General features: G+C 42.8%; 1 protein-coding gene across 7 annotated transcripts in view; it reads left to right on the forward strand.

The window, feature by feature from the left end:
- The window catches only part of MUSK (muscle associated receptor tyrosine kinase), a 51,253-nt gene extending 29,137 nt beyond the window's left edge, over nucleotides 1-22,116 (forward strand). For 2 of the 7 annotated variants that reach the window (XM_057364949.1, XM_057364950.1), the window contains 7 exons: nucleotides 2,673-2,939; nucleotides 7,495-7,670; nucleotides 8,088-8,111; nucleotides 10,913-11,102; nucleotides 11,443-11,634; nucleotides 17,761-17,909; nucleotides 19,763-22,116. In XM_057364949.1, the coding sequence (XP_057220932.1) occupies nucleotides 2,673-2,939; nucleotides 7,495-7,670; nucleotides 8,088-8,111; nucleotides 10,913-11,102; nucleotides 11,443-11,634; nucleotides 17,761-17,909; nucleotides 19,763-20,439 (1,675 nt within the window). In that variant the 3' untranslated portion in view covers nucleotides 20,440-22,116. Of the gene's footprint in view, nucleotides 1-2,672; nucleotides 2,940-7,494; nucleotides 7,671-8,087; nucleotides 8,112-9,038; nucleotides 9,128-9,567; nucleotides 9,728-10,912; nucleotides 11,103-11,442; nucleotides 11,635-17,760; nucleotides 17,910-19,762 lie in introns of all 7 variants that reach the window. The other 5 variants (XM_057364951.1, XM_057364953.1, XM_057364954.1 and 2 more) reach the window with 3 other exon arrangements.
- Nucleotides 22,117-22,127: the final 11 nt, after the last annotated feature.

The following is a 22,127-nucleotide window of genomic DNA, read 5'->3' on the forward strand; positions in this document are numbered from 1 at the left end:
TTTGGTTAATTTGGCTTAAATGGGGTGATAGGGCTTCTGGATGCCAGTCATGCAGATGAGGTTCACCTGAAGGGATTACTGAGCTCCTTTAGAGGGACATAGTTGGAGACTGAGCTTGGGTAGATAAGGATGGTTTTGAGTCAAGCCAGCAGTAAGGGTGTTTGAAATATTGTAGTGGGAAGAATATTCTAAAGTAAATTCTATTTGGCTACAGAGCTGTAATTTCACTTGGCCTTATAAATTTTCATGGCAAAGCTTAACYGCAAGTTAAACTCCTGCCTGTTGGCAGTTAATAAATGTAATTTGGTTTGGTGTTCACCAGGTTAGGGCAAGAGAAGTTTGTATTTGTTCCAAGCAGAGTTATGGATGAGTAAAAGCCATGTGATGAGAAATGTACTTCTACTTTGTAATTTTGGGAGTACTGAACAATTCAATTGGCCTTTTCTTTTTAGAATCCTACAATATTTGTACATGCTGCCCTGGCAGATCAGTCTGAAAGGAAAATGAGAGTATTTAACCTGGGAGATGGGCTGGGARCTTCTGGCCATCAGGGAAAAGAGTAGAGCCCAGAAAAATATGTGCCAATGGCTTTGCCACTCTGCTGACACAGACTCCCCACAAAAGCCTTTGCCTCTGTCACRAGATCTTGCAAGATTGAGTCAGGAAGTTTGCAAGTGATTAAGTGACCACCCAATGATGATGACAGACTTATGCCTTGCACCTTCACCTGGGCAGGTATGACAGGCATGGGAAAACAGATGAAGTGCAAGACCTTCTATCCTACAGATGTTCTCAACATTTGCTGCATGGTGTTCSCTTTCTGTGACAAATCATTGGGAGAAACACCTTGCTACTTCTCCATCACAACTTCCTTGCATATTTTAGAAAAGCAAGGGAACATAACATTACCACTGGTGGCTCCTGTCAGACTTCTTCTGCTGCCCCCTCAAGTCAGCAGYACAGCTGCCCACACAGTCCTGTCCATGCTTTTGCTTCTGGGGCAGAGGAAGGATGCAACTTTCAGATTAAGCACAATGGGAATTCATCAGGAATATGACCCCTGCYATGCCAAGAACATGTGGGTTGTTGGGAGCAGTGCATTGCTTTGTTTCTGGAAACGTGCTGTGTGCTGGGGAGATGTCATGGACTGTGAGACGGGTGCAGCATGCTGGGGGACTCCTGTGTCACATGAAGAAGTGTTCATGGAGCCTGGGACAATGCWGACTGTCACAGCATTGCCAGCACTTTGGTTAACCTGAAGGAAYTGGTGCCTTCCTACATTTTTTTTATCCAATGTGACACAGAAAAAAAAAAATCTAAAAAAAAAAAAAATCACATGGACTCCAAAATAGAGCAGCTACAACAGGACCAGGTAGTGTAATCCACAGAGAGCAGCATCTGAAGAGCAGAAGTGTGAACACCCTGTAGTATCCCCATGTCTATGTACCTCCAGCTCTCTGAAGAACAAAACATCAAGAAACCCCAAGTTAACAATGGATGATTATAAGGACAGGGGAAAGAAATAAAAGGCGTAGATACAAATAGCTCTGTTGACTGCTCCAAATGGTTGGCATGTTGTGAATTGAACTCCTTGACCCCAGTTACGCTGACCGAATGAGCAGTGGGGACAGCTGCAGCCAGCCCTCCTCCCTGCCCTGATTTGGCCATCCCCTACACACAGGGAGGCTGTGTTCCCAGCTCTGCCTTCCATACCAAGGACACTGCATCCCACAGGCTGCACAGRCAGAGGACACCTCCTAACCTGCAGACCTTGCTGCTGCTGGGTGACTGTGGGAGCAACTGGAAGCACGGCTAATCTGTGCTCTTACCCTGCTGCTCCCTTTTGATGGCCATGGGCAAGAAGGGAAGGAGRGGGAGATTTCCTAGATGCAAAATTCTGCAGGAAAGATAAATAAATGGCTCTCAAAGAAGATGACCATACTCTGATTTTTATTGCTCCTACRTAGCTCTGTCTCCATGCTGTGTGTCAGGACTTTATAAAGTGGGAGATGTGGTGAAGAGAGAAGATGGACCTGGCAGRGAAACACCAGGAAGAAAAATACAGAGGCTTGTGTCTTCTTCATCTGTCAGCCCCCCAGCTAAACTTGTGGAAGAGGGGCAGTGTCAGGAGTGATGCAGGAGCTAAGGAAGGGCAGGCAGGAGCTTGGTCTGATCTTGTGAAAAATTCGCTGGCACATGATGGGTTGAACTTACCTGGCTCCTGTTCATTGAGTCTCTCTTAAATTAAACTCTAACTCTTGTCAGCAGAGTGAAAAATCCTGCAGCAAGCAGCAAGGCCGATTCCTACTGCAGGGAAGAAGGAAAGTAAAGTGTTTTCCCATTTAGAGCCTAGGGGCAGGGTGAAGGGCCATGCTATGTCAGGTCATGGTTCTGTGTGATCATTCAGTCTTTTGTCCGCTTAAAATGTTGACRCCACTTGGTCAGACCCTCATCCCTGGAGCTCACCCGGGCTGACACCAGGGTACCTTGCAGAAGTTTCATTCTTGGATTTTATTAGATGATTTTAGTAGTTATAAACATSTGCCATCTCCTTTGCCCTCTGTTAGCCTCACACACTCTGCTTTATTCAGAAAGAGAGGCATTGTGCTTGTGCAGCTGTTTAGGGCTGTGAGCTWACTCTGTGTGTGTGTGTGTCCTCTTGTTTCTGACAGCAAGCTGTACAAGGGTGACGCAGGTTACTGCAGCACGTACAGAGGTGAGGTGTGTAGTGCTATCTTGGCGAAGAATGCTCTTGTTTTCTTCAACTCCTCCTATGCTGACCCAGAGGAGACCCAAGAGCTGCTTGTGCACACTGCCTGGACTGAACTGAAAATGGTGAGTTCATTCTGCCAACCGGCTGCTGAGTCTCTGCTGTGTAACTACATCTTCCAGGAGTGCAATCCCTCGGGAGCTGGGCCAGCTCCAAAACCAGTGTGCAGGTAAATGAAGAAAAAAAATGCTCATGTTTTATTTTCATTTCATGGGGATTTTTAGGCAGCAGGGGAATGGTGAGAGACTTYGCAGGTTTGCTGTAGCAGATGACGCTGAGTGAAGCTGGACCCTCTAGGTTTGCACAGATTTACCCTTTGCTCTCTGCTGTGTATACACAGACTGATTCAGCTCTTGCTGTGCTCATTGCTAGGGTGTGGTCTGAGCTCCAAGTCCAGACCTCTATGTTATATCAGATATTTAGAGGACAGTGTTGAAAAGAAGTATCCATTTAAATGACATAAATGATGTCAATATAATAAACGATACTGTTATCAGTTAAATCTTACTAGGCCAGTACATACGTATTATTACTAAAAAAAGTGATTGCTTCTTTGGAATTTTGACTAAATGTGGCTCCAGGGGATGCAACAAATCTGGCCAAGGCAATACACCAGTCATTTAGCACTTCTTGCTATGACAAAAATGTGACAAATATGATGAGACGAGAGACACTGCCTTTGTAATTTTACCTGCTAAACCAAAACTCCAATCTGGTTATTGTATCCTTGTATATGCAGAGAAATRTCCATTGAAATTGGGCTGACAGGCACCCTGAAGAGTTCAAAGCATCTCTCACTATAGCTAATCTACTGTTGACAGGTATTTGTAAACACATCCCAGTGACAGAGACACTGTGCCTCCCTATGCAACGTCCTGAGCTGTCCTTCCCTCCTTGTTCCTTATTCCCTTACCATGGTCACGGAGACGAGYTTCTTCTCTTCCTCTTTGCAGTGAGATTTTACATCTTCCCCAGGTTCTCTGACCAGAACAAAACAGGTTTCCCAAGCTCWGCACATAGCTTTTGCTTTTCTGTCCAGACCAGGTTTTGTTATTCTCAACTATAATGAAAGTATGATTGCTTGGTGTGCTTTGCAGAGGACAGCCCTACATACATATACCAGCCTGAAGCTTTCTTTTTGTCTGACATATTCAGCCCCTGGAAGATTACCCATTTACAWTTAGGCAGCTGACATCCCTGCCTAAAGTGCAGTGCTTTGTTCTTGTCTTCCTTGAAACACGTTTTAAAACACTATTCAGATCTGTGTTTATTGGAACAGTGGCCACAACTCTRTTGTCTCAAATAAAATACAAGTCTCCTCTACAGACATGGCAAGCACACTGCTARCTGAACTTGGGCCAGATGTCTAATGGAAATAATTTCTCCAGTTATGTAGGAGCTTTTTAGGACAATTAGCAGCATGTTGTTTTTGYGATCTGGAGCTTTTTGGTTTCTTCTCCTTTAATATCACTAAAACATAGACACAGAGGAAAATCCCAGAACGAATATTGACTTTATCTTTAGTTTTCTATTTAGTATCTATGYTGCCTACTATTCCACCATTAACACAGCAGTGGCATATATTCTCTAAAAGAAGTACATGTGCAAGTATCCAGAGATAATTATGAAGCCAAAAAYTGGCTTTTTACTGGCAGGGTCCTCCCTGCCACCTCACTATTCTGTTCTTTGTCATTGTACCCTTAAATACATGATCTCTCTGCCTTTTTTCAAGATGTGTGACAGTATTTATATCTCAGCCACGCGTGCACAGCACATTAGTCAGCGAAGGGTTTTGCACAGTGCTCCACAAGGCATTTCAGTTAGATTTGTGCCTTGCTTAGATGGTGCAGTTAGATGGGGAAAGAAATGGCCTGGCACCATCTTTCTTCAAATCCATGTGTCAGTGTTGGTTTTAATTAATTATTTCTCCTCCCCCCRTCTGATTTTAATGCAGCTTCTTCATAACAAAAGTTCTGCAACAGCATCCTTCCCAATTCCTGTTCTCAGAGCTCATCAGCTGGACAGCAGTTCTTCCAAAGCCCAGTATTCCTTTAGATAACTCGGATATCTAATGTATACTTATTAATGACTGAGAGAGGTCTGGGGGCTGTTGAACACATCTCACATGGTCTTGGTTGCTTTCCAATTATCTTAACTACTTTTTACTGACAACTTTATAGCTTTCTGCAGAAGCTGACTTTCAGTTGAAATACTTAATGAGTAAGAACGCTCTCAGATGTGGGACAGTTCTCCCAGTTTTTGAGAGACATGTTGCTCTCGATGTGTTTCCATGTGTTTTTGTCTTATTATTTATACTCTGCRCAAGCTTTTCTCTTTCCATGTCACTTTTTCAATATTCATTTTGGCTTGCAAGCTATCTAGCACGAATAACAACTGACAGGCTGAGAAAAGCTTTTTTAAAAAGAACCAAGGGATAAAACAAGATGAAATGAAACAGAAGAAAACCACATGGGAAGTTTCACTTAATGTACATTTATATGAAAATTGATTAAGAGTTCTTAAGGGAAAGTGAKGTCTCATCTCATAATTCTTGATCACCTCTGCCTTTTGCTACTGGCTGCTATTGCAATAGCAAAAGAAACACCCTCAACTTCTGTTTCAATCACTGCTGATAGGAAGCGATCAGRCTGCAGGAAACAGTCTTGTGTTGGGGAATAATTTTGTTTGGGTCTTTGTATCCCCAGCTTCTCTTATACAGTGTCTTGTGGCTCCTAGAAACACTTCTGGCACAGGCTTGCTGTCTTCTGCCATTACTGTTCTTTGTCCATCTGTCATTTACATGACATAACATTTCTAATGTTAATCTTTGTAATGTGACCTCACCAAGCTCTCAATGCTCAGCATCAAGTGTTGCAATGATGATRTGAACCCAGTTAGAGGAGGCTGGCCATCCCTCCCTCTGGCTGCCTTACCACTCTTCCAGGTGGGTTTGTGGTGCAGATAAACTTCCTTTAACCCTGGAGCAGACAGCATTGCAGAAGAAAGGTCTTCTGAATGAAGGGCTTCTTTAAGGATGCTCAGCCTCCAGGAATTCAATCCAGATCTCACAAATCTCAGCCACTGCTTCAAATGGAAGTTTTTCTCATTTGCCTATCTAAGTATTCCTTTACATCAAAAGGTCATTCCTGTTCTCTGTGTTAACATTAAAAAAAGATAAATTTGCCATCTGGCTGCATTCTGGCTTTCATGGAAAGGAGGAAGGAATAATCCAGGACTGGCTGAAGTCAACCACTGARCAGATGGGCATTGAGGTCTTCAGCTGACCTGCTGACTTGAACAATTACTGTTGTAGAAAAGTTGTTGCTCTGGTGGAATTCCCAATGACCTCCATCCTTCARGTGCCTGAGAAGATTTGTAGTGTTGTTAGTCATTACTGAAATTCATGCTCATCTTCTCTTGCCAAAACTGCTGGATAATTAAAGAGATTGCATCAACCCACCAGATGATGAATTTGTCTAAATCTTTCACCACAGACCCTAGAAGTACCTTTCTCTTTCTGCATCATTGTGTGATGGTTGGAAAAGTTGTAGGTCTGTGAAGGACTTCATCTGAGCCCCACAAAAGTAATCTCTGCACACRATCTCAAAGCTGGTTTTGCAACTCAGGCTTTAAAGAACGACTACATAGATAAGCAAATAATTGATAAACTGACCAATACAACAAATCCACAAACTTCCATGAATGGTGCATTTWTTTTAAATTTTTTTTTCTGGTGTAGGTATTTCTGCCTTCCCTTCTTCACAAAAAAAATCTCATTTAAGGCCCATTTGAACATAGAAAGCACTTTTGTCAGTGAATGTTTCACATTGTTGTGGAGGTAACATGTTAGGTGGGAGACAAGTTACCTTTTTACCAGGCACTCTAAAGCTTTTACTGCACATGGTTGACAGAGCCAATAGGGATTTAAAGTTGTCTGTAAAGAAAATTTTTAAATTGTATTTGTGATCATTCACTAGTGAGATTAAAAGTATATGCAAATATTTATTTTAAGAAGATAAAGAATTGCAGCTCTCCTCTTGCTTTTAGTAGATGATACCTTAATGTACAATTTAGARAAGCCAAGTGAGATTTTTAAAATATACTGAAAAGTTCTTACTCTAGAATTGAGGGGCGATTTACAAGAGCATGTAGTAACAGGACTGACCAATCCCCCAAGGGGGAATGTCTTCAAATTGAAAGAGATTAAGTTTAGCTCAGATAATAGGAAGAAATTATTTGCTGTGAGAGTAGTGAGACATTGGCACAAGTTGCCCAGGGGAGCTGTGTATACCTCATCCCAGAAAGTGTCCAAGGCCAGGTTGGATGGGGGCTGTGAGCAACATGGGATAGTGGAAGCTGCCCCTGGCCACGGCAGGGGTTTGGAACTAGACATTCTTTCATGGCTCTTCCAACACAAACAGATGTAAAAAAAAAATCTGGAAAAAAAGATAGGAATGAACTCCTTACAGACTGGCATGTGTTGTGTTTCRAACATAACCCTGCTTCATTAAAAATGTAGCTTTGTTTGTTTCCTAACGGAAGCTATTGCATTTCATACAGTTTCCTTTATGGTTTATGAGCCAGACAGATTTGCTTTAGAGAAGTGTCACCCCATTAAAGAATTTCTGTCAGCCTGCATAACCCCTGCACATCACTGCTAAGTGCAGCCATTTTTATCAAGCCATTGACAGCTGTATTTCACTGTTTTTTGCAAAACAATGTAGAGAGAATTGCCTTGCTGTAAAGGATCTCTACTGCTTTAAGGAATGGCTCTCAATGGAGGAGAACTCTCAGAAGGGGATTTACAAGCCAGGGCTGATGCTGCTCACTCTTCCTGAATGCAACAGGCTGCCCAGCCTGCACCAGAATCCCAGCTCCTGCACCCGAATCCCTTTCTTTGGTAAGGTGGCACATGCTGCTGCTTGTCCAGAGACCTGTGTTCTTGGTRAGGGAGGGGGGAGAGATATGATCCRTAATTTACAGCTAAAATAAAAGCCAATGGTGGGTACTGTCCTGTCAGCACCTGTGCATGGAATTGCGACAGCTGCTTTGGCTGTGTGCCTCTCTCTTCCAACTGGGGTGTGGGAAAGATCCCTCAAGTAAATAATGCCTGGATCTTTATTGAGAAGATCATAACAATCTCAAGGTATTGTCTTAAGAATAGCAAAATTGCTGCTCAGTGGCCTTTGCACAGAGACAAGCTGTTGAAGCACTGCTAGGGAGGAGATATCTTCCTGTAATGTGCTTTTAAGTGCGCATCCAGTAATATAGCATCCTGGACACTCCCTCCTTACATCTTTGTCTTGTCTTTTTACAGATTTTAAGAAGGAGAACATAACCAGTAAGTAGACTACTCCAGGCTTTATGTTTTTAGGGRTGGGCATGATATTCTTCATTGAAGCTGCCATTTGCACAGTATTTTTGTGTTTTCCCCTGGTCTTGGCTGGATAAATTCAAATTATTACTGGGGAATGCCTGAATTTCCAGGGCATGGGGAAACATATTTCTGAAGAGATGGGGAGATATGGGCTGGTAACTTTTCAAGAGAGAGGCATGGTGATTTTAGGTGATACCCTTCCCTCCAGGTATACTGAAATATGTAAGACTGTATCTCTGTTGTCTTCCTACTTCCTAGACTATGCCAGCATTCACTAAGCTTTCCCATGAGGACAGGTGCATATGAGGACATATGTCCTGTGAGGACATTTATGCATATTCCTGTAGTAAAATCTTCTCAAGATTGTCTGACTAATTTTTCTGCAGCTRGAGAAGATATCAGTGCCCCAGTAARAATACAGGCTGTGAATAATGGAACCAGTACTGCGATTTGCTTTCTGCCTTCGTTTGGCTGGATTGGTCCAGTATGGTTCTGCCCTGCACTTTYTGCATGGATGTGCCGTGAGCTAGGAAGTTGCAGCTCAACCATCACAGACACATGGCCTGTTTTCTCAGTCTGAAAGGGCTTCAGTGCCCTCTGAAATTTTACTGGATTTAGTTTTACATATTCASTGCAAAATCCATCAAAGTGTAAACAGGAGGCTAAGCAGTACCCTGCCTGTGGTGTCAAGCCCTTTTATGTGATTTTTGATACTGCCACATATTTTCATGTAATGTGATGAACTTTATTCTTGTGAGGTTCTGCTGCAGGACATGGTCTGAAATGTCTTGACCCCTTGCTTTTTTTTTTTTTTTTTTTTTATTTTTACTGCTTGGCTTTTTTTTTTTTTCCCCTTTTTTTTTTTTTTTTTTTTTTCCTTTTCCGTGCCAGGGACTTGCTACAGTGGCAATGGCCAGTTTTACCAGGGCACGGTCAACATCACAGCATCTGGCATTCCCTGCCAGAAGTGGAGTGACCAGGTGAGTGCATCAGTCTGAGACCCACCAAATGGAGAGCTGTGTTCGAGGTCTGCTTTTCAAATGAGTTTCCTGGAGTCAGGCAGCCCAATTTCAGTGAAAGGGATGAGCAGGGAACAGGTTGTCTTCATTCTTGAGCTCACTGGTGTTTCACAACCTCATCATATTTCAATCTGCAAGTTCCTCTTACTGTGTCAAGATGCATTCTCTGTCATTTTGGCAGGAAACTGAAAGGTTGTTTCAAGAAAGGTGTTCTTCACTCTTCACTCCTTTGTGTTTTTTTTTTTTTTTTTTTTTTTTTTTTTTTTTTTTTTTTTTTTTTTTTTATTTTTTTTTTTTTTTTTTTTTTTTTTTTTTTTTTTTTTTTTTTAATATATATTTTGTTTTACAAATAACAGCGGGGAAAAATCAAAGCACTAATGAAATTTGCTTCCTCCCCAAAGGCTCCCCATTTGCACAGGAGGACTCCTCAGGTTTTCCCTGAGTTGTCTGACGCTGAGAATTACTGTCGCAATCCGGGAGGTGAGAACGAGCGTCCCTGGTGCTACACAAAGGACCCTGCCGTGACCTGGGAATACTGCAGTGTGTCTCCCTGTGGAGATGGTAGGCAACTGTAGTTTATAATTTCTGCCACTGTGGTTGTTTTATGGCTGTTTGAGGTGTTCGTATCCTGAGTACTCCAATCTGCTGTCTTCTGGATTCAGCCAGTTCTGGGTCTTCTCATAGATTCTCTTGGCATCTTTAACCAGAAGGTGTAATGTGCCCCTTAGAGAGGGGAAAACAAAGGCAAATCAAGCACATGGTGCTGGGTCATACAAATGCCAAAGGATGAAGTAAAATTTCCTGTGGTGTTCTTAAAAATGTGTCTCTCACACTGTTTAGAAGGTAGGGTTTCAGGCAATTTTCTGAAGTTTTTTAGTTTAGTCTTCATTTTTTGATGTTGAAACTAAGTCTTCCTGTTACTTGATAAAAAACAGTCCAGATTTTGAAAGATTTTTAAACCAAAATTCCCAGTTTCTGGATCTGAGTGTTTGGAAATAAGACTGCACTTGGATATCTTCCTGCACAAAGAACAAAGGTTTCATGGACTTAATTGAACATAAGTAATTTTCAGTTTTCATTTTCAGTTTCAGCTGGCAGTTAAGAAGAAGAGTTTAAATTTCTTTCTGTTTTTAATCATTGCATGTACAGAGAAGCATTTTTAGGATGTCTCAGAAAGTACTCAGCATGTAGTTATGTGATTTTTTTTCCCTGTGATAATACAGCCAACTGTTTTAAACTAGTTTTCCATATTTGCCCCCTGAAGACACTGTGATGCAAATTGTTGGAGGCAATAGGATATTTCAGGAAAGTATCACTCTGTACTTACTTGGTCTTACTCTCCTCCCTGCAGATTCCTTTTACGACACATGATACATTGTGGTTTACATTGTACACCATTGATCTTTCTCATTGCAGACATTTCTATATTTGAATACTGTTGAGACTATCAAATGTGACCTCCCATCTGTAACTCTTGCAAATATTCTCGATCAAAACTGTGTTCCCAGCTTAATGGGAGCTATGTATTTGTCTTTCCCAGATATTGGATTTTCACGTTTGGCAAGCACAAATGGGTTGTGCTTCCTGCAAACCAGGCTTCCCTAGTATGGTCCTCTCATGTGGTCATATGGTTTTATCTGTAATGTCAGTAATTCCCAGGACAGCAGGCTAGTTCTGTAAATTCCTCTTAGAGAAATGTCCATAAACCAACAGAGGCATAACCCTCTGATTTTATTTGCATTACAGCGTTATTAACATTAGGAACAAGAAAACCAAATGGAGAGACTCTAAATCTTCCCCCTCCTCCTCCGTTTTCCCCTACGTACTCCATGAATGTTATCATCTCGATCGTCTCCAGCTTTGCTCTTGTTGTGATCTTCAGCATTGTCACTCTATTTTGCTGCCGACATCGAAAGCAGTGGAAAAACAAAAAAAGGTAAAGCTTGGAACTTAATTTAGTGAAAGAAATGCTGCTTTGAAAATAGGGCTTGCTTGTTTTGGAGAGCAAAGTCCTGTGAACACCTGGTAGGGGACAGCAGCACTCCCTTTGCCTGTGGCAGCCCTGTGTAAGTTCTGTCAAACTCCTGTGCCCAAGCAGAAGGTGGCCTGGTGACTGGAGACATGGCATGACATCTTGCTGCAAGGCTCCTTCTATAGCCCTGCTTCTCCTCCCTTTTTCATCCTTAAAGAAATAAGCCCAGGAGGAGAGGTAACTAGTTATATCCTGGCTGAGAGCTGTGCATACACACTGACTGAAAATTGTTCCGTTGTTTCAGAGAGTCAGAGACACCAACTCTCACCACTCTGCCCTCTGAACTGCTCCTGGATCGGCTGCACCCCAACCCCATGTACCAGCGCATGCCTCTTCTCCTTAATCCAAAATTGCTTAGCCTGGAGTATCCCAGGAACAATATTGAATATGTGAGAGACATTGGGGAAGGAGCATTTGGGAGAGTCTTCCAAGCCAGGTAAGCGGAGTCTGTGTGAGTGTTCTTTATTTGTCAGCACTTGTGAAAAATTGGCATTGAAATCATCCATCCATCCATCCATCATCCACTCAGATGCATGTGCACCAACTGGTATATTCAGTTTTGGATGATTGTTTTTGTTGTCCACTGCTATCTGTTGATATTTGGTAAACTTTTGTTGCAAATTATTCTCTTCCACTCTCTGAAAGACGTAATGTGTTATTCACATACCAAAGTCTAAGTTTATCATCACTGTTTTTGCCAAGAGTACTGACTGTGATATGTAACCTGTTGTGAAATTTTTGAATTTCCCAGTATTTATGAATTGCCAGAGTGCGGTGATGTCCATTGTAATGCCAATACTGGCCAGTAATTACCACAGAAGTCATTTTGTCATGCTAAAGTTCAGTSCTGACCAAGTTTCAATTTGATTCAGTGACAAAGCCAAACCAAACCAAAAATCCCCTAAAACCCCTCCCCACACAGGCCAACAGGGATTTTTTTTTTTGTGTGTCTGTGGTGTCCCCACCTTAACGGGAAATGCACAACCAAGATTTGTAGATGCTYGTGGTTGCAAGGAACAGCAAAGGTCAGAGTATCTGCAAAAGCTTACAAATTTTTGTTAGCAAATTATACATCTGGCATGGAAATAACTATTTCATGGACCCTGACCTCCTGTGTAAGCACAGGGCAGTGGGTTTGARCAAAGACATAGYGCGAAAACGAAGGCAGAGAGAAAAATGGATTAAAGAGGAAAGGAGAGAAAGAAAGAAAGAAGGGAACTAAGGGAGATAAGCACTCCTGGCTGCACCATCTATTCAGCTGATGGGATATTTAGGGTCCTGGGGCACATGTATGTTCTTGCTTTCTGGGGATACCTTTTTATAGTTAAGTTTCTGGGCCCTGGAGCTAAGTTTTCCACTTTCTATGTAAGTGACTTATGATGCGCAGCCCCTTCTTCCAGACATTTCTGGAAATGGTTTAAGGAGCTCTAGGGGCTGTTGTGTGCTCTTGATCCCTCCTTGTAGTCCATTCCCACCTGCTTCTCACYCTCATTCCTGCACCTCGGGAGTATTGCGTTGTGCTTATCTCCAGGAGCCAGAACAAGGACACTCGTCTCAGAAGAATGCTGCTCTACCTCCACATGGCCCCTTTCTCCAGCCATAACMATTCTTGGTTGGCTCCGTGGCTATCTGGATATCAGTGTCGGAATAATACATATAAGTTCCTTTATMTGTAGACTTCTACTGTGTCACCTTTAGTTACTTTCCCTATTTRTTTTTGGAATTTGCACCCATTGTTACCTTTTTAAAACTTAAGATATGAGGTGACAGCCCAGTTCTGTTAAATATCATAGGAGTGCGACAGTGCACTTCTACAAATGTGAAGAGTCTTYAATGGACAACCCCAAAGATGAGGAGGATGGAAGAAGTCTATTTTGYCTTCACATAATCCATTATTTCTGCAAGACAATTTTTGCACAGAAATGGTGTCCTCATAAAGTTCCATACCCAAATTCCTGAAAGTGTGCAGGCTGTCAATTTCCTTAACTAGTCAGGGCAGTTTTCTTTGTGCTTTGCAGTTAACAGCTATGGGGACATGGCTGATTTTTTAGCTATATCTGGAGTAATGTATGGCTTCAAAAAGTGTGGCTTCAAAAAAACCCGGGTAACTATCTGAATCTGACCATGGGCCAAGATCTGCCTGGTGAAATCCTTGTTGTCTGCAAAGACAAAGGACTATCCTTGCAAAAGGCAGTCATAAAGCAGATATTTGTAATGCATATAGTTCTGCTCTTGATGTACCTGCTAGAAAATAAGTTCCRTACAGGTCAAATGTGTTATACATCTGGGAAACTGTTTCAATAGCTGTAGTGGATTTTTTTGCCTAATGAAGAGATAAATTATTTCTAATGGAAGAAAAGCAGGCATACTTTCCTTTAGCACAGAGAGAGCTATAAATAACAAAATTCAAAGGGCACACAGTGGGATCGTCACAGATGCTTAGCCTGTGATGGATTGTTAGCCTGGATGGCTGAAAGCATCTGATCSTGAAACAAGAACAAAGCTACAGAAACTGCACGACAGCTGTGCTTGGGGCAGTGTACACCATGGGCACAGGGCAGCTCTTGTCCCAGCCTCAGCACAGCGCTTGGGGTGCCCTGAGGTGCATCACCTTCCTGCTCAGCCAGCGGGAGTCTGCACCTCGCTGCGGTGCACGAGCAGGGCAGACATTCTTCTTGCTGAATGCTACTTTAGCCCTGCTCTGGGAGCTTTAATGCAATCTAAGTGCTGCACAGACCTTTCTGAGCTGGAAATTACTTATAGGAACATCAAGCAAGACTTCTCAAAGGGCATTCAAATGTTGCTAAAGTGCTAGGTTAAGGAAGTGTCAAATGGTGTAAAGACCTTTGMTGTGGATTTCATCCACTCCAACACTGCAATTTCTTTCGATTAAAACTTTTTGTTATTGTCAGTGGAAATTGAGAGAAAAAGACATGGGAGGAAAAAAAGAAAGCATCACATCTTATCTAGCATTTGCAAAGTGAAGATTACCACATCCTGAGAGATGCCTTCACTCAGTGGTTCAAGGGAAGAGCCACAGAAATTTTACTTCTGAGGAACCACTTTTTTTTTTTTTTGAATTACCATCTCTATCAAAAGTCTCTCCAAGACTTTAACATTCCTTATAATTATTATGATTCCTTATAATAAGCCGCTGCACTTCTGTACACTGCTGGCAGATCAGGGCAGACTGCTGCCCCAGCAGCACAAGCGGTATATCTATCCAGGTTGCTGAAACTATCACAACTCTTAATTATTGCCTTCCCATCTCAGAAGGATAAAATGTACTTTCCTATGTGTGTTAAATGGACATCTTGAGCTAAGTTTAGCAATCCTCTTACATCTCCCGCTCTCATATTTCTCCCTCCTCTGTAAACACAGCTCTGCACACAGCGCCAGTGATGCCTTTGCCAGTTGGCTTGCTGTGAGTCCTGATTCAGTGTTTACTCACTCCTGGGTCAAGCAACATGTTAGGACAGGAAGTGTCTAGCTATCATTTACTAGCTTCTCCTGAAAGGCTGCTGTCTTCACCAGGAGCAGCTTCACACTTGGAAGGATMGGGAAGCAACCATGCTTAAAACAAAGTTCAGGACCTGGCTCAGGTCTCTTCCAGCTGGGTCCTTGTGGCTGATTCTGCTCCTGGGAGGACCCTGCTGGCCCCACAAGCCACCAGAGCACCACCTCCATGCAGTTCAATGCAGACCAGCATGCAAGTACAGACTGACATACAAGTTTTCTCCCAGAGCTGAAGCTGTGTGGTTGAGGTAAACCTGAAGATCAGGATTGCCTAAAAGCCTGGTTGTGGAGGCTTTGCTAGTTGGCCAGTGTTGAGTTGTTGCTAGAAGTCTGGTAGAATTAGACTACAAATGTACAACTCATTGTCCCTCCTTAGGGTTTCTTCACAGAAGTTTCCTCATGTTCTCTCCATCTGCAAAGGGTATTTCTTTGACCTGCTGTCTCATATACAGCTGAAAACCAGTGTGGGTGCAAAAGACATGATTAAWTGTGCTATTGCTGATTCAGAGAAGTCTCCTGCTCACAAATTAATTTAACCAAAGGATAGGGTAAAGGCAGGTTTCCTGCAGATTTAATAGATGTTAATTGCATCATGTAATGATCTAAGAGAAGCTACCCAATTGTTATACTGAACAACAGGGCTACGGACACAAGCTCAAACACAGGTTCAAAGGGCTCCTCATATTTTTACATAGTTACTTCTTTGGAAAGAAAACCTGACTAGGAACTTAAGTCAGGCACTCTCTAGATCGGCTCTGGGTGAAATTCCTAACGGCACGGCTGGCTGGTCCTTTGAATGACATGTACTCAAAAGCCAAATCCATTTGATGCACAAATCCATTGGTGATGAAGCAGGCAAGGACTGTTGCTGTCTGCCCTGTGTACAAATAGTGTACGTTTCTCCGCAACTTTTAATTAATTGCAAGGTAATTTCTTTTGTAACCTATTTTTCAGAAAACACTCCCCTTTCTGGCCCTCCACCTGAATTCTCCGGCTTTAGAGGCAGTAACTTCCCACTGCTCTCCTGCAGATATGCTTCTATCATTTGTGCAAAGACTGTCTTTAGGGCATGAGCGGGGTCAATTTCCATTCAGCTGTCTGCCAAGTCTTCAGACAGTTTCTGCCTCTGTGCCAGATCAGTATGAGTTTCCCAGGTCTGCTGAGAACTGGACAGAATGCCGTGAGTTACCAAGGGTGAAATTTCTGGCTGTTGCCTGAAGGCGAGTTAAAGACTGCACAGGTTAATCTCACTTGGTTACATCTAGGTTAGTTTATATGACATGATTCAGTGGAATTGTATGGTTGTGTGTACATCAGCCTGGCGTGAGTTTCTGTCTCCAAAGCATGTAGGGCTGGGCTTTGCCTGCCAGTGCTTTGGCACTGTTGCTGGGTTAGGGATCAGTGGTAATCTATGAGACTATTTGAAGAGATAAAGGCTCTCCTATTTTTACTTTTAAATTCTCTACTGCTTTGTTCAGGCTGTTACTGCTTGCTCTGGTGCTGAGATTAGACAGCAGGTGGTAGGTGCTCGTACTCCTTCCCTCGTCCTCCACTGGAAACTGCTGCCAGCATGGGGGAAAAGAAGGAAGACATTGTGCTGTAATGGAAGCAGTAGCAGACAAGTGTGGGGTSTGATACTCTGCTCCGGCATTCCAGACCTCCTTGCCTGAGTGTCTCAGCTGTGATCGGGCCACCTGTGGCTCTCTTCTTGACAGACACCCTGCCAACCACTGACATTTGACATTTACAGCCTCCAAGTGCAACTGTTGCRACTGCCATGTGCCTCAAGTAGAAGACAAGGAAGCTGGAAGTTTGCTTTGGAAATTGGAGTCTCCTCTTAGYGCTACTGAGCAATAAAATAACCTGGCATTTGAGCAGTGGGAAAGCAGTCAGGCTGGTGTAGTAACATGACACATAAATGGGCACCACTTGCTATAGGCTCTGGCTGGCTACCTGTGCAGAATGTGTTTGAGTTGCAAGGCCCCAGGGAAGAATTTGCACAGGCAACAAACTGCACATCTGAGGTCTGGTGCATGTTTGAARAGTGGAAAGTTACTCTTTTTCAGCAACAGCTACCCCTAAATCTTTGTCATTAAGATTAATTAATCTTAATTAATTAATCTTGGTGTGGGCACAGGCACTTGTAGATAGGAATACAAGTCTGTTGCTCTAAGTCAGGGTTCCATTTCCCAAGGATTTACGTTTATAAACCTTAAATGAAGATTCACCAGTGTCAAAACATGTATTCACTTGTTCTCCAGACAGTGCACAGATTTGCTTTGTCCCTTCTGTCCTGGCTTATGTTTCTACAAAACTTGTATGGATATAAACTTTTTTCTAGACCTCAGATACAGCACATTCAATTCAGCTGAAATTAGTAAATAGTTTTATAACTTGTTGAATTACAGGCACATACACATACCACGCACATACACATATATAGAGAGAGAAAACAGTGACAAAAGGTTCTTTCCCTTACAAAMCCAGGGGAACATACTTACTGTAATTGTTACTCTAACAGTAGTGAGGTGTACCACAGTCACCATTGTGCCCGGTATGGAAAAAGAGGCTCTTTCATTGGTTTATATAAAATAAATTAATTTTTAACTCTAGTAAGCTCAGCTGTTACAATCCAAAAATGAATTGTTTGGACTAAAGAGTCCATCCTGTCTTTCATAAAGTTTATGATGTGATCTCCAGCCTAGGGAGAGGCTTCTGYTTACCAGCCTGTTACTTGTGTCTTTACCAATCATGGTAATGAGTCTGTAAGCAGCAAAATCAGTAATCAAGAAAAAAGACATACTGAATTTAGTCTTGCCTGAACCAAATTAAACATCTCAATAATATACAATGCATATTGCTGGCTCAAGAGATGAAACTGGGCTTTAATATTTCTTCCATTGGTTCTGGGAACCTTCCTTTTTTTTTTTTTTTTTTTTTTTTTTTTTTTTTTCCATCGGAAACAATACCTACATTTGAAACAGAACTTACATTTAGTGTGCATGCATTAATCACTGATGGTTTCCGCTCTTCCCTCTCCTTTCAGGGCCCCAGGGCTGCTGCCATATGAGCCTTTCACCATGGTGGCAGTGAAAATGCTGAAGGAGGAAGCATCTGCAGACATGCAGGCCGACTTTCAGAGGGAAGCAGCTCTCATGGCAGAGTTTGACAATCCCAATATTGTCAAGCTTTTAGGTAATTCAGTGAGACRTCCTGTTGCCATCACATCAAACCCTCCTCATGCTGCACTGAGTATACTGCTGAYCATCTTTCTGCCTAGCTCTGCTTCCAGTCTGATAATATTGATACAGATGTCTCACAGGGAAGACRTGAACTTCCTGGAACTGTGATTTATTTTGTGGGTACTTAAAGGAAACGGCACAAGTCTCGTTAGTTTTACTAAGTCCCATTTACTATTGTGATGTCTGAACACTTAATAGCATTAAAGAAACTGAAATTGAATGAACAAAAAWATCCAGCCACAAAAATGGTTTCTCCCCTTTCTTCTCATCTGAAAGGAAACCCTTATTTGTCAGGTTTTTGAGAAAGTCTTGATGCTGCAGCTTGGCTAATAAGTAATTTTTCTGTGAAGAAAGCTGCTGGACAAATTTTCTTTTAGTAAATTTTACTTTTTTGACTGAAGTAAATGTTGCTGGACCCCTTCATCTGGCAATCCTGGTCCAAGCTGTTGTGTGAAGATCTGATCCCTGTGAACAGACAGCTGAGATCTTAATTTATTTCAGTAGAAAGCTCCACAACATTTTGAAATAGATAAACACAATTTTGGGAAAGCTGGATTGATACAAGTATTTTGGCTACAGAAAAGAAAAGCAGGAAAATGCATCAAACTCCACCAAATTTTGTGTTTATTGTTAACATATTTAGGTCAGGAAAGGGCAAAGGTACAAACTAGTATCACATCRTGGAGCTGTGGAGAAACAGCCACATTGTTGAAGACAGCTTAGATGATAAATCTCTCACATACACTTGTCATGCTTGATTTCATCTCATTGGAAACAGTCAYTTGTTTTTCCTCCAAGATTCAAATATTAGGTCATCAACCAGAATTTCAGATTTCACAATAAGTTGCATCAAATAATTGCTAAATTATGGCCCTAAGGAAGCAACACACACACATTTTAAATGCTGGCTTTTGCTGGTTGGCAGTTTAATGATAGGCACACAAGTGTTTTTACCATATCACTTTATGATGTGGAAGGCTTATGGAAGTGCAGTTGATGCTGGCCCACCAATAAAGCTGGTGTAGAGCCAAGCATGTGCCTGTCTGTGGGACTTGTTCTGCATCTAACAGATACGGYAAGCGTCCCCTTTCTGGTTTGATGTCTTTCTTTCATTTTTGAGTATCTGTCATGCCAAATGTAATTCCTCAATCAACATTTTTTTGTATAAGCAGTTTTAAAAAAGAGAAAAATCCTTAAGAGTGAGGGTTTCCTTGCAATTCAGGTGTTCCATTGAACCCTTAAATGTCCCCCTTGTGAATACTTCTGAGTTCTTCCTGAATCTGTGTAGGTCCTACAATATTACATTTGTGCATACGCAGTACAATATTATTATAGTACAATTTTACTATACAAYAATACTGTTAGTRCAATAATTACAACMATAAAAKAATTTTAAAATAACATGATCAGAAYTTTAAAGGTTACTTCCCGAAAGTACATATTTGCAGCTGCACCCGGGAAGAGGCAATACTCTTGTTAATGCTGACTTAAGTGGGAATGGGCTCATAATTAAACATAACTCTGTGAAGTTTGTGTCTTACCTGTGATGTTGAGACAAATCAGGCAAGTGCATGACTTGTTAGCATCTCAGAGCTCAGCATTAGATTCCTGCTGAAGGARCTTCAAAAGAGACAGAATGCATGAAAGGTGCATGCAAAGTTGAYGGTGCTAGCATGGTCACCTTTCTCTCTGGCCTTTCATGCGCTGTTGAAAGTCTCCCTTCTGYGTAAGAATTTTCGGACTTTTTGGAAAGTTTTGCGCAGCACAACCCTTTGCCTCCAGGATGACGTGTGTGTCCTCTGCCAGGTGTGTGTGCAGTTGGGAAGCCGATGTGCCTGCTGTTCGAGTACATGGCCTACGGAGATCTGAACGAGTACCTGCGTGACCGCTCGCCCCGCAACCTCTGCAGCCTGGCGCAGGGCAGCCTGGACACGAGGACGCGCCTCCCGAACCCCCTGGCGCTGTGCTGCACCAGCCAGCTCTGCATCGCCAAGCAGGTGGCCGCCGGCATGGCCTATCTCTCCGAGCGCAAGTTTGTCCACCGGGATCTGGCCACCAGGAACTGCCTGGTGGGGGAGAACATGGTGGTCAAAATCGCCGATTTCGGTCTCTCGAGGAACATGTACTCGGCTGACTATTACAAAGCGAACGAGAACGATGCCATCCCCATCCGCTGGATGCCCCCCGAGTCCATCTTCTACAACCGCTACACCACCGAGTCTGATGTGTGGGCCTACGGAGTGGTGCTGTGGGAGATCTTCTCCTATGGCATGCAGCCCTACTACGGCATGGCTCACGAGGAGGTCATCTACTACGTGAGGGATGGAAATGTCCTCTCCTGCCCAGACAATTGTCCCCTGGAGCTCTACAACCTGATGCGGCTCTGCTGGAGCAAGCTGCCCGCCGACCGGCCAGGCTTCGCCAGCATCCACCGCATCTTGGAGCGCATGTATGAGAGGGCCGTGGCCAACATGTCAGTCTGAAGGATGTGCTTCCTTCCTTGTCTCCTGTGTCCTCCTATCCAGAGTGACTTGGACCAGCCCGTGAGCTCCTGAGGGATGGTGGCCTCACAAAAGGTCCCACTCAGGGGAGGAGAAATAACTTATTCCATTACCAGGCAAGAAATATAGACTGCACCCCAGCCTGTACCTCCTCAACTGAGAGTGCACCTCCCAAACAACAGGGCTCACCTTTTAGCCACCAAGGCAGGACTCCTCAGGTCGGTGAGAGTGCTGGCCGTGCTAACTCAGTGCTTACATTTAGCATTTCCAGGAGTGCAGAGTTGCCCAGGGAAGTCAAACCAATGTTTTTTCCTAACCAATGTTTCTTCCTAACCAATGTTTCTTCCCTTCCTAACAGGTTCCTCCACACCCCTCTGCATTTACACTTTTGGCTTTTACCTTTTTGTCGCCTTCTTCTTATGTTTTCAAGTATTATTTAAAAAAAGAAAAAAAAAGATTGCAGAGTTCAATCTTCTTTTGGGGATACTACTGTTTATTATTTTATTCTTGCATACTGTTTACTATTCTGTTTTAACATACTCAGTTCTTTTTGCAGAAAAAGATGTTTCCGAAGTCACAGGTCTCTTGCTTCTTCCATTTAGCTTCCAATTCTCTCATGACAATAACAGTGACAGTCAAAATAGAAGCCTGCAGGACCACCGGCACCTGCACCTTATGTTGCACAGACAGGAAAACTCCTGTCAAGCATGACACTTTACATTTTCAAATGTGGGAAATCCAGAGTGAGGTGCATTTGATGTTTGTTAAAGTCTCTCCTGAAAGCTTTCCTTAAGCATTGCAACACATCTTTCCTGCCTTCCCCTGAAGCAGCAAAGCCATTGATCCTAAGGGAGAAATTAATCCCAAAGGTCTGGTCCTGCACCTTGTAGGCATCCAAGGTGTTTTTATTTGCCACTGCATGGTCCTCACCATGCCAAAAGCAGGGAGAAATGCAGCCTCTCTTGCAGAAATGTAGCAGGTTATATTAATTGTTTCTTCCCTTTTCCTTTAAAATGATTGCCTCYTGTTTCTGTTTGTCCTTTCCTGACAGTATCTCCCAAGTCCCACAGCAATATTTACTGGCCACCTTTCCTTGTGCTACAATTTACAGACACAGAATCAGGGAAGGTGGATGTTTGCTGTCAGGGGCCTTCAGAGAAAACCTGTCAGATAGTAGAAGGAGGAGAAAGTGGGTGCACACAAGAAGTGCTGCAAACTGTCCGTCTGCAGGGCAGAGATGAGACTGCCTCAGTCACACAGAGCCTGCAGCCCACCTCGAAACACCAAATGTCTCTCTGCTAAAAGTTCTTCAAATTGTAATGGATACTTCAGTGCCAGAGAAAATTTTGTCTGGTGACAGCTGTAACCTTTCAGCTCCTTGCGGAGTGAGGAGCAGTTGTCCCAGAGCCTCACTGCTGATACAAAATACATCAGGCAGGGATGTGCATTATGACTGCAGAGTGGGAGTGTGAGTGAATTATTGATCAGTGTGGCTTCTGTAATTGGTACGCACTGATTGAGCCTACCCAAAAAKAAAAAAAGCAGTGGAGAGCAGCTATCTGTGATTTCTAAAAGAAAAGTTGAGCTTGAAAAAATCTGCCTACCATTATGAAGAACAAAACTGGAAAGAACATACTTTCCTCTGCTGCTCTCCTATTAGTTTTGTGGTG

Source organism: Malurus melanocephalus, unplaced genomic scaffold, assembly GCF_030028575.1.
Source record: "Malurus melanocephalus ecotype Western Australia unplaced genomic scaffold, MMel_1.1 scaffold_45, whole genome shotgun sequence".
In the NCBI taxonomy this organism is placed as follows: Eukaryota; Metazoa; Chordata; class Aves; order Passeriformes; family Maluridae; genus Malurus; species Malurus melanocephalus.